The 17612-nt window shown below is 42.1% G+C and overlaps 1 protein-coding gene across 1 annotated transcript in view; it reads left to right on the top strand.

The window, feature by feature from the left end:
- USH2A (usherin) overlaps window positions 1-17612 on the top strand; it is a 505359-nt gene that overhangs the window by 388254 nt on the left and 99493 nt on the right. The window contains exons 53-56 of the mRNA XM_053667304.1: window positions 140-328; window positions 858-1012; window positions 2969-3167; window positions 14199-14306. Coding sequence (XP_053523279.1) covers window positions 140-328; window positions 858-1012; window positions 2969-3167; window positions 14199-14306 — 651 coding nt within the window. The remainder of the gene's footprint in view (window positions 1-139; window positions 329-857; window positions 1013-2968; window positions 3168-14198; window positions 14307-17612) is intronic.

Here is a 17612-nt window from a genome sequence, read left to right as displayed (position 1 = left end):
ACGCGAGAGTTTTACTTCCAGTGAGAGGATTAGAGCATCAAGCATTTTTAATTGTTTAAAGGTTTTGGGGTTTGTTTTCAATATGCTGGTAAACTAATTCCGATTTTTAAAAGTTGTACTTTGATGTCCGTCTGTCTAGACATGGACCTGGAGCCCTACACCATGTATGAGTACAGAATCTGTGCTTGGAATGGCCATGGGCGAGGCTTCAGCCAAGTCGTCGGGGCCAACACGGAAGAAGATGTGCCTCAAGGAGTGAGTCCCCCTCGGTGGACCAACACGGAGGGTGGAATCGTCTTAAACTGGAAGAAACCTATACAACCAAATGGTACTAAAGCTGCTTGTGAAATACCAACAGCAGAGTTGTGTAAATCCAGGAGCGAATTGAAATAAGTGTAATCTACATTTAATTGGCTTGCATCTAACCTCTACAAAGTGTTTCCTGATAAAGTGGACATGAGGTTATATACCAACTAATCATTCATTTTGTGAGATAGCTAACCCTGATAAATTTTGAGTGAATTTTATTTCCTCGAATCCCAGCCTATATCTGAACTGCTTTCAAACAACCAAATTATGTTATGGGAAGGCAAAATAGTTTTAGTATGGAATGTAGATTTGTTTGCTAGTGAGGGGACATAAACTTATGTGACTCTGATTAGCTATGTTGAAAATCCATCTCCTCCTTAAGAGTGGGTATAATTAAGAATGGCTTGAACATAGAGCATATGTGAGCAAATGAAAATGGAATAATGTGGTAGCATCTTATTTCTTCAGAACTCAAAGACACGTCCATTGTTTGTGAAAAGTGGCAAGGATATGCCCCTCAAATGCAAGCATTGTTCTGCCTCTCATAGGTCAGATCCTTCACTACATTCTTCTCCGAGATGGAGTGGAACTTTTTCGGGGAACATCACTGAGCTTCTCTGATATGAAGGGAATTCAGCCTTTTCAGGAATATTCCTACCAGCTGAGCGCTTGCACAGTCTCTGGCTGTGCCACCAGCAGAGAGGTACGGGGAATGGTCCCCACCAGGGATGGAATGGCCCACTGCGATGATAAATGTCTGGGTCATGGGTGATTTTTCCAGTGGCAAAATGCAATGTTTCTCTCAATATTGTGTTATGTAGGGTGTCTGTCTAGCATCTCGATTGAGTGTAAATACTTATGCCTGAAACTAGAGATCACTACAGATCGCTTGAAACTAGGAAGGAATATTTATCCAAATATCAATGTTTCATTAATTTAAAAAAAAACTTGAATCCATGTATCTTTTTAATCATACTTTTCCTCCACTAACTAGTTTTAGATGTTCTTTTATACATTCATAATAATTCCCAAACCAGTATTCAGTTTTAAAGGCTTTCAATTTAAATACCATTTGGACAAAAAAAATTGCCTGTTCTTGAAAAACAAAGAAAATGGCAGAAGGGCCTGGCACAGAAAATAAAATGTGTCCAAGGCTTTTTCCACCACCCTGGCAAGAAATTGTGAAGATCTGAACTCAGGGGACAGGGTTCAGAGTGGAAAACCTCAGAAAGATACAGCAGGAGGGATCAGGGGCAACATCGACAAGACTCAGTGGTCAACTGTAGGCAGAGGAATAAAAGGGACAAGTCCTGAGTGTGTTCATGGAATCTGGACAGACTGGTGCTTGGGTCATGGTACCATCATGCAAGCAAATAACACAGAATGAAAGAAGCTCAGTGCTGAGATTAAAATGTCAAAAAGTGTTTAAGTACATGTTTAAGGGATGAAGAAGATAGCGGGATGGTGGAAGAAAGTAATATTGGCATTTTAAGTGAAAACATCTACCGGAAGCAGGATTGAGAAGTGGCTGATGTTTGCTAGAAAGATGTATGAGGAAAGCTCTTGCAAGAGCTTGCCTGTGGTTCAGGCAGAAGCCCACAGGTGATGAGCACTGGGGAATGCTACTGTGTGAAGGAGGAAAACTTCTCAAAGGAGACAGGGAGAAACAATCACACACTCTAGGAGGGACAGAAAACAGGAGCCATTATCCCAGAAGCCAGCCTGGTCAGAGGACACCCAGGAGAACACAAGCTCACACGGGAAAGTGCTGGCTCTGTACATGAAGCTAAAACCTTAGACGAATGGCATCTTCAGACACTGTGCAAGGGCCACCCAAGGACAACCTTCAGTGGGACTGAATTCAGCCTTACAGTCACAGACCCCCAGAAGCATGTCACCGCTGGGACAGGGGCGGCTGATTGTCCTGATCCAAAGTTAGGGTCCGAACAGGCCTGGACCCATTCCACCCCCACAGCTCCTGCCTACCAGGTGCCAACACTATGGGCTCAAGGGTGACGTTAGCGGAAACTCCACGAGAAAGACAAACGTAACACCATTTCACTAGGTCACATTTTGACAGTGTCAAACAAACACCTGGGTGATTTGGTCTTCTTTCTTCTCACTTGATTCTTTCTAGAACATTGGTGTACACACACTGTGGAGTTAGCCTGGGAATCATCGGTGGTACAGAAAAACGTCTGCCCATTTATACTGTTCAAAGCATATTATATGCACACGCGTTCAGATGTGGGTTTTGCTCCATATTTACTGGTGCTTACAGGGCACCAAATCAGGCTGTTAAAATGCAAAGACACTCATGGGCCATATGGAAGAGGGTTCTCAAGAGTTCTCTGGGAAGACAGTCTGCCAGCCAGATTTGACTTGTTTAAACGGAGGGCTGCACTCTGCCGTCAAAATTGTTGTTGAACCTGTTGTGATAAATGGTGGTCTGAGACTCCTGTAATGTATTCAAGGTCAGATTTTATTGTTTCAATAGGAACGCGGGGGGCGGAGAATCAAAGAAGGGGGCTGCTTCTCCCAGTCCCTGCTCACGGTACACCAGGCCAGACATCAGCATTTTAAAACAAGTGACATGCTCATTGATCAGAATACCCAGTGGACTCTCACGCTATATTGCTGCTTAATTCCCATGTTTTAGGTAGCCGCGGCTACTACCCAAGGAGTGCCGCAGAGCATCCCGTCCCCCAGGATCAGCACGCCCCGCACAGACGCTCTGCACCTGAGCTGGGGTGTGCCGGAGAAACCTAATGGCGTCATTAAAGAGTACCGGCTCCAGCAGGTTGGGAAAGGTCTCATCTACTCTGGCACCGCTGACAGGAGGCAGCATACGGTCACAGGTAACACCTACCGGAAGAGTCTGTCGTTGTGGTTAGGGGGGCCGAGCCTCCCAGGGGTGAGCGATTGATGTATGAGGTCACTTCGAAAGGACGCTTTCTGTTGACATATGGTCACAGCCCACTTACCCACGCAAACAGGAGAACCCACACTGGCAGCAATCAGCTGCAACAGCAGATAACTCCCGAAATAATTTATATTTGGCTTTGATGTGCGTTCTCATGCGTAGGGTTTTTGCATGGGTATTCACTTTTTTCTTTTCAAACAAACAGCAAGATGCAGTTTCATTCCCCAAGGATACACTCGTAGGCAGTGGGACTAGGATCGCCAAGCATGTGTTGGAAGTCAGGGGAAAATCAGCCAGGGGACAGTCAGCCAGGGGCTAACATTTCTCTGCTAAGCAGGTAATTAAAACACAGTATAGTTGACAGTTGACTGGTTGTGACAACTTGTTGTTATGATTAACAGCGATCGATAATGGTATTATTTTGTATTGTTTATTACAACCGTTTGTAATTATCTTTAATAGTATAATAATCATACACTATAATGTTAGATAATTACTGGCAGTGATGAGAATGATAATTGATATGTCTTAGCTTGCATGTCGCTTCTGAGGGAGAGAAGCGTCTTCTGATGCACTCAGTCTAGGGGTGGCTTCCCGAACTCACCACCACGTCACCTGTTTTCATTGCCATCATCGACCTCCCACTGCCGGTTATTTTGTTTTCCTATTGGTCTTTTTACGTCTCCTCCCGCTGGAATGTAGGCTTTAGGGGAGCAGACCTTCTCTACCTAGTTCAACACCGTACCTCTGGCCCCTGGAACAATCCGTGACAGGTCCGTAGGTGCTAAGTACATGTTTGTGGGAATGAATGAATTTAATATGTGCCAACGACTGTCCTAAGCAATTAACATGTATTGTCTAGCGTGATGCTCATCACGAGCCTGTGATTATAGAGAATGACCACCCCCATTTGAAAGAAAGGGGCTCTTTGAGAGACTAAGTAACTTAGTTCCTCGTTTAGATCTATTGAATCACTCCACAGGGTTGCAGAGGTTTGGATTCTGAGACCACAGACCAGGGGTTACCAGCCTCGACTCTCTCCCTATGGTCCCCAGCCTCAGTCCATGGCCTCCTGAGTGAACCTTCTCCTTCCACTGAGCTCTGCCCCTTTGCAGGGGACATTGGTCCTGGAGAGAATGAAACTCATAGAGCACAGAGAAGCCTGGACCCGAGGGTCTGAGTCTGTTGTAGATGGGACACAGGTGGAAAAATAAATCCATCATGATCCGCTCTTAGTCCAAGTTTCCCTGACACATAAGCAAGCACTTATGGGCAGGTCGTCCTCCGTCTTCCAAAAGTCCATTGGCCTGCAGGAGGTGCTGAATACATACTTGGGGACCAGCACGTTGCATTTCTTGTCTGAAGGTCCTGAGCAAAATCTAACATTGACGAGAATGGAGATGGGGAGAGCCCTTGTCAATTCAGAGGGTCCAGTGTGTCCCTTAAGGTCTTATATCAGTTAGAATCAAAACCTTCAACAAATCATTGCAATAGCATTGTTTTACGTGATAAAACCTTACATGCAGCTGGTGCTTTATCACCTTAAAGATCCATTTGTTTTCTGACTCATTTGATTCTCATCATATTTCTCTAAGATTAAGCGAGGGATAGTTTTGGTATTCACTTTTGAAACACCTACTCGGAGGCAGTCTTGGAGTCCCCTCTGTAGAAAAAAATCAGAATGCTGTTTCATCCCCAAGAAAATAAGATGTGTTTGTCTGCTTGCCGTGTTCGAGATAGTCTACTAAGTGCTCTAAAATAATTCAAGTTAATTGCTGCTCTTAAGCTCCCAGTCCTAGGGGACAGTGACAAGTTCAGGAATAACTGCAAATACTGGGTACCCAGTGCTATAACAGAACGCTACAGAACATGCAGGGAGAGAAGCTAAAAGTGTGGCTTGGAGTGGGTGGTGGAAGTTAATTACAGAGTTTTGAAAGCCAAGTTAAGGCACACAAACACTTGGTACCAGTAAACGTTTCACAAGAAACTGGCATACTAGGGAAGGAGGTTTTTTCTTCCTACACTATCTGCCCATTTAGCTGGCATTGACTTTGACTTGTGGCCGTCTCCATTTTTTAGGTTTGTGTTTTTTAGAAATGAGCATTTACATGCCAACAGACCAAAGTCAACTGTAATGCTCAAACCAACAGGATTGATAGCCTCATTAATTATAAAAGAATTGCAAAGATTAAAAAAAAAGCATTCACACCACCAGTTCTTCCTCTTATTGTCATTTTTAATGGATAGTTTCACATCAAAGAGGATTTTATACACATAAGTTGATGCCAGAATTCTTTTCTTTAAATACTTTCAAGTTTTTTTCCACATAATTTGACTTTTTACAAATTTATGAAATAGAATGAAGCCTTTTGAATTCATTTGGTCCATTTTTATTGTTTTGGATAGATTTAGAGAGCACCTCACCTGGGCAGTGCGGCCCGGAAGAGGAAGTTCTTTGTTAATAAGGAAATAAATGCTCATTCAGCAATACCTGGCCAAGTTCAGAGCCTCCCATATGTAGCCCCTGTGGAGTAGGAACAGTGCTGGGTGGGTCTTAGTCAACGTAAAACCTCACATCTCCGTAGTGTGAATGCATTTGAGCTGAGAGGCAGACTTCAGTGCCATGGGTAGCTGCCTGACCAAACTCAGCCCAGAAGTATTTTACGGTGCAAATGACTGTTTTACTGAGTTCACGGGAGGGACTGAAATAATCAAATGCATTTCACATTTTATCTCAAGTGTTTGACAGAAGAGGTGCCTGCACCCCCTGGGATGAGTGCTTTGATTTTCTCCTCATTGCCCAGCCCTCCGGGGGGAGGGGGGGGGTGGGGAGGGAGGGGCCCTTTGTGGCCACTGAGCACTAATGAAGCTGTAGCTGCAGCCCTGGCGGGGCCTGAATTCCAGGTCCTCAGAAACGACAAGGCGGCAAGCACCCAGGCTCAGCCCGGTTGTCTCCACGCTTATTTTTAATTACCTCAAAGCTTTGGAAACATGATCCCCTAAATGCTTTGTGGGAATAGTGGCGAATGCACTCATCACGTGAAATCCATAAATTGCTTATAATCCTCTCAAGATGTTAAAAAAAGCATTAAGTAATTGAAGACAGGAAGTCCTCAGTTAATTATTTAGAGGTGCTATCAATGCTTTAAGTAAACTGAAGCATTCTCTGCTATCTCACTGAGCGGAGTCCCCTGGGGCAGGAGGGGCGGTCGCCCTCATTTTCTCGTCGTCGCTAATGCAAAGAGCACATGGCAGCTTGTCAATAAAAGACCTTTTCATATCCCTCATGACCACACACGGCCCCCAGCCTGCACAGAACAATTGGGATGGCCGCGGTGGCATTGTTTCACTTTGGGTTACCCGCTTTGGACAGGAGACCTCCAACGGCAGGGAAGAGGGATTAATGACATAATTAAGGCCACTGAGAACAATATGAATTAATCATGTCCTCTTTAGCAGCAGAGAGGATAAGGGCTTAGGTGTCTCTTAACTCCAGGGAAAATATTTTTTAAAAATTCATTGAAAGTGGCTCCTTGTTGCCTTACACTGAAGAGGGAAGACTCACAGTGTTAAGTTACCAAGGAGAGAACAGTTTGCCTTCTGTGTCCTCCAGGAAGCCCATGCAAAGCTCCTGACTGAACCCCAACAGACAGTACCAGCTGTAGCAGAAGATGCGTCATAAATACACAGAGACAGGTATGCTACGCACCCCTTTCGGACAAAAAGAGAACATAGTTTGACCATCGATAGTGCAATGTGTGGACATTCTTTACAAAGGGATTTTCCATTGAGAGAATTCTAGGTCTTCCCATAGTCTCCTGCGTTCTCCTGTCGTAGCATTTAGTATTTAGTATACTCGGCTGCCCTGTCCCTTTCTCCTGTAACCAGTTCCTCAGCGAGGAGGTAAAGCTGTTTAAGGAGAGAGTCAAAAGCTTCCTGTTTGCCCTTGTATCACTTCTGCTATGCTGGGCACTCATCACAGAACTGAACACACATTAAGTGGTCAAAATATGTGTTGAGTAGTAAACTAGTATCTGAATGCCTGTGTTCCATTTTTTTAGATTGTGTTTATTTATTTCTAGAGAGAAGAGACAGGAGGAAGAATGAGAGGGAGAGAAACATCAATGTGTGGTTGCCTCTCACACGCCCCCTACTGGGGACCTGGCCTACAACCCAGGCATGTGCCCTGACTGGGAATCAAACCAGCGACCTTTTGGTTCACAGGCCGGCACTCAGTCCACTGAGCCACACTAACCAGGGCCCATTTTGATTAGATAGAAAAACGAGACTGTCAAACATATCTAAATCTCAGGCAGGGTGGACTAGGTAACCTGTAGAGCCCAGGGCAAGATGAAATGGGAGGCCTCTTGTTCAGAAATCATTAAGGGTTTCAAGACTGTGAAAGCAGAGGATTGAATCCAGCATGGGGTCATTCCGAGCACAGTGCCCTGAGGGACAGCATGGGGCCCACACCCCTAGAGCCAGCCCTGACCTCTGGCAGGGTGTGGACTGAGCGGCAGTTTCTATAGTTGTCCGCGGGAGAGTTTCCAGAACGACCTCTGTAGTTCCCAGTGCTCGGGGCTTTGTGGCCCCAGGTACTGCCTGACCTCGGACCAGCAGACATCAGACCTAGAACGACAGATAGGACGTGGTGTTTTCTTACAGGCATTGACAATGCAAGAGCTCAGTTTTGATGTTTCCATCCAGTTCTTCGAGACACCAGCTGAACCCATATGAATCAATCAAGAATTGATTCAAGAAGTGAATAGTGACCATGGCTGTTCACAGGGGGGGCAGAAATTGGCTTGCCTAAGTGAGGTGGGAGCTACTGAGATTGTGGGGGACAGTGCTGTCAAGAAAAAGGGACTGTGTCGCATGGAAGCTCCTGAAATTCCTCTCGAATTTCATCAAACAAATCGAAATCTCAACACACCTCTGTAATGATTTCACGAGGTCTTGGCGTATCTGTTTTGGACATCTAGATTTTCACATAGAATCAGATTAACCTAGAGGAGACCCCTGACCCAGTTCTACCCATCACGGTCCAGGTTGCCTGTGGATCACAGAAGTTCCTAGGACTCTGCAGGAGCAAAGGTGCCCTGAAGGGATCATTTAGTGGGATCACAGGTAGATCGGGGCAGGAGGAAGTGCTTCCCATAGCAGAACTGAATGCATGTGAGTTAGGTGGGCTGAACATCCATTCTGGGTGAGCTGGTGCTAAGACAGGTTACTTATCAGTACTTGACGACCACCTAACAACAACTTTTGGAGTCACCAGGGCCTCTCAGCATGTGAATTAATCACTAACAAAGTTGATTGAGGCGCTTGTGGAATATTATACTCTTTAGGGTTCTTCGGTAATTCTTCAGAATATAACAGATGGCACTACAGAATAACTAGGGGAATCCTTTGGAGTATCACTTGCTCCCCAAAGTTAAAATAGACAAAAATGCCTTTTCCTGGCTATTTATCTGGAGATTAGAAATCAGAAACAAGCTGTTCTTTATAGAGTATATCAAATGTAACTTCCATAGGCGTGGGTTTTATTTTCCAAATCATGTTTTTATGACCCATAGGCAGGCTTCTTTGTGGTCCCCTTTTAACACACATTTATTCTTGAAAGTAATGTGACTTAGAAGTGTAATTGTAATGAGTTTGGTTATAGTGTGCCTCTTTCCTTTAAAAAAAGAACATGATTCCCTATAGGGAAATTCGGGTAATTTGCAGGCACAGTAATCTTCTCTATACTGAAATGTTAAATACTTGGCTTTTCTCCATGCATTTGCCTTTCTGTACTCTACAACGGCTGTTTCCTGCTCTTTTAATTTGATGCGGAGCGCTTGAGTGATGTTTTCTTTTCTCCTTCTCTTCGACTTCAGGATTAAGTTACAGTCAGAAGGGTTCCTTGGAGACATCTCTTTATTTCCCTCTTCTCCTCCTGGTCAATTCATGAGTACTTTTCAATTGGTGTGGCCTTTTCATTGCCTGTTGCTAATATTTCACATATATCTCGTTTTAAGGACTACCCATAAGGACTTACTTAAAATGACAGCAAAACCCAGTTGAAATGTGTTGATTTTATTGAGTTTTACAGAGTCGTCTATAGGAAAGGTCATCTAGTTCATGTAAATCATCGACACCTGATGGCAGAGGAAGCTCGCCTTACAGAGTGTGTGAACCAAGCCTGTTAGTAATCCAGTCCTGGACTGTACGGGACATACAAGACCTAAAAAAAATAGAAGAAAAATAATGGATTCAGATACTGCCTCTTCTCGAATTAGTCTGTAGCCCATGTAAACACGTCTACACTCTCATGCCTGTGGTTTACAGATGTGGAAACTGGGGGACCCAGTGGTCAGACAGCTTGCCCATGGTCGTAGTTACTAGACAGGTGTTAGAACCCAAATAGCTAACGCTAGACTCTGTACTCCTAACAGCTATGCAGTACTGACTCAGTACATGAATTGCAGTAATATTCAGAATGGTAATATTTGAATTATGTATCCCCACTTGGATTGTTTATATTACTGGAAGTTTCACTGGGCTTTGAGCTACCTGGGTCATCATTTTCCTTGTAAGGCTCAGAAGCCCAACCCCACTGCGCTGGACTGTGTGTGTCTCAGCGCAGCCATTCAGATTTCTGTCCTGGCCTCACTCTTTCTTATCTCCATGATCATGGGTGAGTTCCTCCAACTCTCCATCCTCAGCTTCCTACTGCGTCAGTGGAGCAGATGATAGCAGTGCCTGGTGCACTTAGTGGGAACCTCGATTGTGTGATTGCCCAGGAAGCAGACAGAAGGTCTGCAAGCAGGAAGTAGTCGATAAACTTCGGCTGCAATGTTACTTATGCAATCTAATAACCAACTTCCTTGAAAATAGCTGCTTTTTCCCTGAAATGTATTCAATTACTGAGTAGAGTCCAGTAAAAAGAGCAATAAACGGAGAACCACCAAATCCCTTAGCTTGCTTTTTAATTACTCAAGTCTCACTGACACACGACATCATCTTCGTTTCAGATGCACGACGTAATGATGTGTTTGTACACACTGCTGCGTGATCCCAGCAACAAGCCTAGTTCCCATCTGTCACCATACAAAGTAAAAATTTGTTTCTTACGATAAAACTCTTAAAAATCTACTCCCTTAGCAGCTTTCCAACATGCACTACTGTGCCACAGGTGGCAAACACACGGCCCACGGGCCAAACCCGGCCCTCCACCTTGTTTTATCCACCTGGCACCTTGTTTCTACCCATTGACAGCACCGAGCTCACACTTAACTGTTAAAGAGTAGTTACATGTACACAGTCCTAAAATGGCATTCGACCTCTGAAAGCAACGGAGAGGCTGAGGTGGCCCCCGGTTGTCAAACAATGAGTTTGACACCCCTGGACTATAGTCACCATGGTGTACATTATATGCCCATTACTCACTATCATACAATTACAAGTTTGTCCTTCTTGATCCCCTTCACCCCTTTGGCCTGCCTACAACCCCTTCCCCACCTCTGGCAACGAGCAGTCTGTTTTCTGCATCTGTGAGTTTCTCTTGCTTTTTAGTTTCCACATGTAAAATTGGATGGCATTTTGCTTTCCCTGACTCATTTCCCTTTGTATAATTCCCACAAGATTCATGCATGTTGTCACAAATGGGAAGATTGCATCCCTTTTTTTGGCTGAGTAATATTCCATTGTGTATATGGGCCACAACTCCTTTATCCATTTACTCATGGAGGGACATTTAGGTTGCTTCCATATCTTGGCTATTGTAAATAATGCTGCAGTGAACATAGAGGTGCATGTATCTTTTCAAATTAGTGTTTTTTATTTTCTTAGGGTAAATACCTAGAAGCGGAAGTGCCGGATCCTATGGTTGTTCTATTTTTAGTGCTTTGAGGAAACTCCATACTGTTTCCATAGTGACTGTACTAGTTCATATTCCCCCCAGTAGTGCACTAGGGTTCCCTTTCATTCATATTTGTGATTTCTTGTCAACAATTGTTTTTTCTTGTCTTTTTAATAATAGCCATTCTGACGGGTGGGAGGGAATATGTCATTGTCATTTCAATCTACATTTCCCTGATGATTAGTGGTGGTGAATAGTTTTTCATGTGTCTGTTGGCCATCTGTGTGTCTTCTTTGGGAAAATGTCTATTCACATCCTGTGCCCATTTTTTCATAGAACTATTCGTTGTTTTTTTCTCCTTATTGAATTACATCAGTTCTTAATTTATATACTTTGAATATTCACGCCTTTCCAGCTATGGGGTTTTCAAACATCTCCCATTCACTAGGTGGCCTTCTCATTTTGTTGATGGTTTCATTTACTGTGCAGCAGCTTTTGACTTTGATGTTGTCACACTATTTATTTTTGCCTTTGTGGCTCTTGCCATTGGAGATGGATCCAAGAAATTATTGTGAAGATTGATGTCAAGGAGCTTACTACCTATGTTTTCTTCTAGAAAGCTTTTGCTTTTGTGTCTTGTAGCCAAATACTGAATCCATTTTGGGTTCATTCTGTGTACGATATAAGATAGTGGTCTAGTTTTATTCTCTTGCATGTGGCTGTGTAGTTTTTCCTGACAATATTTATTGACATTCAGGAAAAGTATACAGATATTTATTGTTTCCAAATTCTGTAACTTTTGTGATTATTATAATAGTCTGCAACAGAGATGAATCTGTTACTCAATGAGTAGATGCTGTGAGTAGGAATGTGGATGAAATCAGGAGCACCATGAGGTTGGTTGCATCCTACTTGTGACGGACACCATGGGTAGATAGCGTGGCCTCATAACCCTAATATTGTTTTGAAATGCTTGTGTGTGTTTGGTGTTCATTAAACAACATCTCACAAATAATAAGCATTTAAAATAGGTACTATTGGAAAAATACGATTTAAAAAAACCCTCAAGATACTATCCTTATTCTCAAACTGCTTCCTTTCTAAGTGAGAGTAAGATGTTCAGATGAAATGGTATTACAAGGTCAAGACCTCCCCCCTTTTTCGGTAGTGGCAGTAAATGGGGGACATCATCAGACTCAGCTTGCCACTGCTGTCTCTCCCCTTCTTTCTTGGTTGTTTCCTGCCGTTTTCTCTTGAGCTCTACATTTTATCCTCTTTAGCATTTTCCCATAAGCTTTTATCAAACATACATGGCTAGCATATGACTTAGATCTTTCATCATATTCCTCATCTGTAAATCAGGTAAATATCAAAATGGTGTAAATCCTTCACAGCAGCCAAGTGGCAGATTATAATCGAATATGTATCTGCATCTTTTCATTACACTGATAAGGCAGCCCAGAAGGCTTTCACGCTGGATGCTGGAGCAGCCCCAGCCACACACTGAACCTGGTTACTTGAGCAGAGAACCCGGGCCATTCCTCCAATTCCCAATGAACCAGTTGGTTAGTTTTGTCATTCATTTAGCAAGCACTTACTTTGTGCCTGCCACTGTTCAAAGGATACAGTGGTGGATGAACCAAAGTCCTGGTTCTTTTAGAGCTTACATTGTAGAGGGGATAACATATAATAAAATATCACCTAATGTTGAAGGCTAGGAAGAAAGAAACTAATTTGAGGGGATAAAAGTGCTGGGTGTGGTGGGTGGATAAGAGAGGCCAAAATCTTTAAAGCTGTTCTACCAGAGCAGAAATCTGCGTACAATGACTGAGTGATACATGAATGTCTCTCTCGAAGAGTCACCCCACCGAAAGAACACAATGTATGGAAATATAGTTCAAAGTTCATGAGAAAGTAGTAATCATTGGATGCATGTTATAACTAAGCCCAATTATTTAACACATAGACTAAATGCTATTTGTTAAACAAAACTTTTTAAGCTTTGGCATTGTGTGAAATTTCCCAAGAATCAGGGCAAGAAATGTTAGCCTCAATGTACTCCTTGTTGAATGTGGTTGAGTCTTCAGGTTGCTTCTGGGAAAATGAAGTACTACTCCAGGAACCCATGTCATCTTCCCAACAGCCTTAGGAGCTAGATGCCAGATTTGCCATGCACAGACCAACAGGTCAAGGTCAATGGAAGCTAAGTTACTTTCCCAAAGTCACAGGCTATGGAGTGTAAAGTCTAACCACATAGAAATTTTGTTGTAAATGGATTGTCATTTTTCCCCCTGAGAGCATTACTGTGCTGTATACCATACTGAATGCACAAAAGTAATGAACACTGTCCCCTCGTTAAATGATGTTTAATCTGTGTGTAAAGACAAAACCATCATGCCCCCCAAATACTAGAGAAGGAAGTGTGAGATGGTAAACTTTTGGTACATATAGTGAATAAGTATACAGTTTTAAAAGGGGTGGCGGTTCACTGGTGTTAATATTAGCTAAATGTGGCTTGGGGCTAAAAATGTTGGATCTAACATTCTTTATTTTTTCCCAACCCTATTTGTAAAAGAAGCAATTGCAGAAATTGGGATGGTTAGCCTGGAGAAGGGAAGACTCAGGGGGAATGTGATAACTGTCTACAAATATTTGAAGAACTGTCATGTAGAAAAGAAATTAGGTTTGTTCTATATGTCCCCAGAGGTGGAAATGATAGATAGAGTTCACCACAGTGTAAGGAAGGACTTTCAAACAAAACAAGAACTCCAGAGCTCTTGAAACAAGCTTGGGGCTCTTCGGGAGACGGGCTGCTACTACCTCCAGGGCAGTGCAGCCTCATCAGTGACATCTTGGACGTGGGAATCAAGAGAAAATGGATGGCTGGATTCTATGAATTTCAAGATCTCTTTGAAGGCTGATACTTTATTACTTCATCAGTGATAAATGAAATTTCTATCACTACTGAACTGCTTGCGAAGTTCCCATCTTCATGAAAGGGTGTTTTCTGCCCTTAAAATTTTTTGGATAGCATATCAACAGCTCTGTGTGTTACTTCTGGTGCTTAGTTGATAATAAATAAGCCTCTCAGAATGCACTTTATTTCTTGTTTGCTCTTTCTAGGTCTCCAGCCATACACCAACTACAGCTTCACTCTTACAGCTTGTACATCTGCTGGATGCGCTTCAAGTGAGCCTTTTCTAGGTCAGACTCTGCAGGCAGCACCTCAAGGTAATTAAAAAATACCCATGATTTGGGAGAAGAAGTTTTCCTATGGCATTTAAAAATAAACTCTCTAGACTCTTTTTAACAAACAAGGAAGAAGGCATAAAGTCAATAAGTATGAAATAAAAGAGTGTTCTAGGTTTCCATTCTTCAGGTTTAGTTCAACGACAAGCCTCCCTAGTTAAAAGTTTGCTTTTAGTTCTTTCAGTCTTTTAGATTGAATATCATATATAAAAGTTACTATTGTTATGTACTTGGATATGAAATTCCTCCCCAAATCAAAAATTAAATATTTCTGGAATGCCTAATGTAATAGACAGCTGGCTCATTGCTTAAGTTGACTAAGATATCCATCACATTCTAGAGCTTACAGTCAAGTAGAAGTGATAGAATAGGTTCACAAATGTATAGGAAGACAGAGAATTGAAAAGGTGATGTTTAGAAAGACCAAGTGAACAGAATGCTCGGGTTAGTCTGAGGAGGGAGTGACTACAACCCATTGTGACATCCAGAACGATTTCGTGGGGCAGTTAGTTGACTTCTGAGATGGAACACAGGAATTAGGATTTTGACAAATAAAGGATGAAAGTAATGTACAAACATAGCTTGAAGGGGTGTAGAATGGGACCATCACCTTAGCAGGCAAATTGACTATCATATTTTAAATGTTAATTCCCCATGACACAGTGGTGTTACTTTAATTATCTATGCTAGAAAATAACATTTCCACGACTTTACAATGAGACATGTTCCAAGGAGTGCATTAAACCATGCTTTGTTTGTTTAATGGCACAATGTGGGAAGCCATTTAAATGCCCATGAGTAGGGGAATCATTAAATAAATCCAGGGATATTCACTTTGTGGAATTTCACTCATCAGTGTAAAAGAAGTGGATGATCTGTGCACATAAAGAGGAAGTTATAGAAGTGCGTTAATGTGTGGTATTTTATGTATAAAAAGCACATATAGAAAATATGTATTTCTATAGATCAGTAAATACATAGAAAAAAATTCTAGGAAAGTACCAATCCATCTGATAACAATGCTTATCTGGGAGTTGGGAACTGGGCTGGGTGCTGTCATTTACTTTTAGGAGAAAGACATGCTCAGAAACTTCAGCTAATGATCATCTAATTATTTTTTAGTCTTTACTCTTGGCCTGTTTTGCATGTGGACAAATAGAGACGTAAGTTTCTAAACAGAAACTTACTTATTAACTACCATCATAGAGTCCTGAACCACTTGTCCGTTTCTCTGCTAACGAAAGGGATTGTTGTGCCTCAGAATATTAGACCTAAACTTCCTACCAGTAAATGGGGAATAAAATGGAAAATTCCACACAAGGGGCATATGGCTCCTCACCAGGAATTCACTAATGATGTTTTCTATATAAAGAATGCTTCATGTCAAAAAGCTTAGTGTTTCTTTGAAGGGAAGAAACCAGCAGTGGATTTTTTGGAAAGGGAAACTATCAAATGGGTACTTTGATGATAATGGATAATTTCTGAAGGATCTACCAGCCATTTTTGGCTGAAACTCAAGCATGCTAAAATAGCTGGTCTCTTCGTCCAGTTTATGGATGAAATCCATACATTTGAATTCTTAGAAAATATGCATCTGTTTTTCCACAAACCCAACAAAATTTATTGAAAGGGCTCAGATGTCATGACTTAAAAATTACAGCTTTCAACAGTGCAGGGGAGTACGAGATGAGAAATGCTATCCTTTATTTGCTTTCTCAACTTTATGCATCTTTCCTTTAACACAAATAACTGTGCAAAGGAGTAATAACAAAGTGGGCTTTCCTCCTCAGAAGAAATGTGGATTTAGAGTCCATTTTCGGGCTGCATAAGTGCCATTTGTGAGTGACTTGTATGTGAAATGAATGTAGTTGGTGTGTTTACTGGGAGGGTAATAAGGTGACAAATCACCAGTGACATCAAGTTCTATTTTTATACTGGAAACTGGAAACAAACATATCATTTTAAATTAATAACCTGAACACCACTAATTATAAAATGCCTATTTGAGTGAATTAGATGTAGATTATATATAGATGAAGGTCTACCATTTGAGTGTCCTAAGTGAGTGTGGAGAGAAATAAAAGAAGCACTTGTTCAGAGCTGCCCTGAGCTAAAAACAAAGGAGAGGAAGAGTTAACATGGCCTTATTGATCAGTGGGACATAATTCTCAACAGTGGTACCCTCACAGAAAATTGTGTTCCTTTAGTCAAGTAGTGGGGCGAGTTTGGATCGTTGCTGTCTTTTCAGAATGGCTGCCGTACCAGCAGGTTCTCATTCATTTTAGAGTTTGATCATCCAACGTGGCGTGTATGCTTTCCATCGCCACTGATGGTATAGAAAAGAAAACACAGAGATTAGACCTTCTCAGTTTTGTTCCCAATTCCTTTCCTTCTCCCTTCTTTTAATTCTGAGCTTCTTTTAGCTTCTTTCACTGCTCTTTTTATACACGGCACTCTGCAGTCTCCCGGGAAATCCCAAGTACTGGCTTCCCTTCCTATCGTAAGCTGAGAACTGCCATGCCAATGACACTCGCGAAGGCTACACTCATGGATTTAAGGCCTCTCTTTACATTTGGGGGTTTTCTAAACACTTCAACCTCAGTATTTCAGACTCTCCATGCACGTCCTGACTTGCTTTGCTTCCTGTTCCCTCTCTCAAGTGCCACGATCCCCTAATCAGCCAGGCCAAAAACATGACATACTTAACGCTTCCCTCTTCGGTAGGCTGCAGTATACACTTCTTCATAAAATCTTATTCCTTTTATTTTTTAATTTATTTTTATTGTATTTTTATTACCATTTGTCCACCTTATATTTTAAAATCTTCCTAATTTTAAATCTTAAGGATTTTTTAAAAATGTGTTCTTCCTTTCCATCTCTTCTGGTATTGCCTGAGTTCAGCCCCTAGAACATCTCTGGGTATTTCTAACTAACTAGTCCCCTTGACTCAAGGCGTTATTTTCCTTTTTCTCATACTCCTATCCCAGTTCATTTTCCTCTTTGGCCAGAATAAGCATATCTCACCTTAGTGAACTTGATAAAATCCTTCTTTCTTCCAAAAATGAAATCTCACATCTTATTGATAAAGCAAAATAGACCCCTCAGGTTGTAATTTTGGCCCATCTGTTGAGTCTTTTGGTTTTCCCCACATACCATTCCATGCACCGGGCACTTCGAGGTGCTGGCCACTTCACCATGCTTTCTCATAGCTCTGGGACTTTCTATGGGTCCTCTTAGCCTAGATGCTCTTCCCCTACATCCTCATTCTTCACTTCCACTTTTTCAAAA

Source organism: Artibeus jamaicensis, unplaced genomic scaffold (assembly GCF_021234435.1).
Source record: "Artibeus jamaicensis isolate MK-2021 breed Jamaican fruit bat unplaced genomic scaffold, CSHL_Jam_final contig_467, whole genome shotgun sequence".
NCBI classification, from domain to species: Eukaryota; Metazoa; Chordata; class Mammalia; order Chiroptera; family Phyllostomidae; genus Artibeus; species Artibeus jamaicensis.
This window is presented reverse-complemented; position numbering and strand designations above follow the sequence as displayed.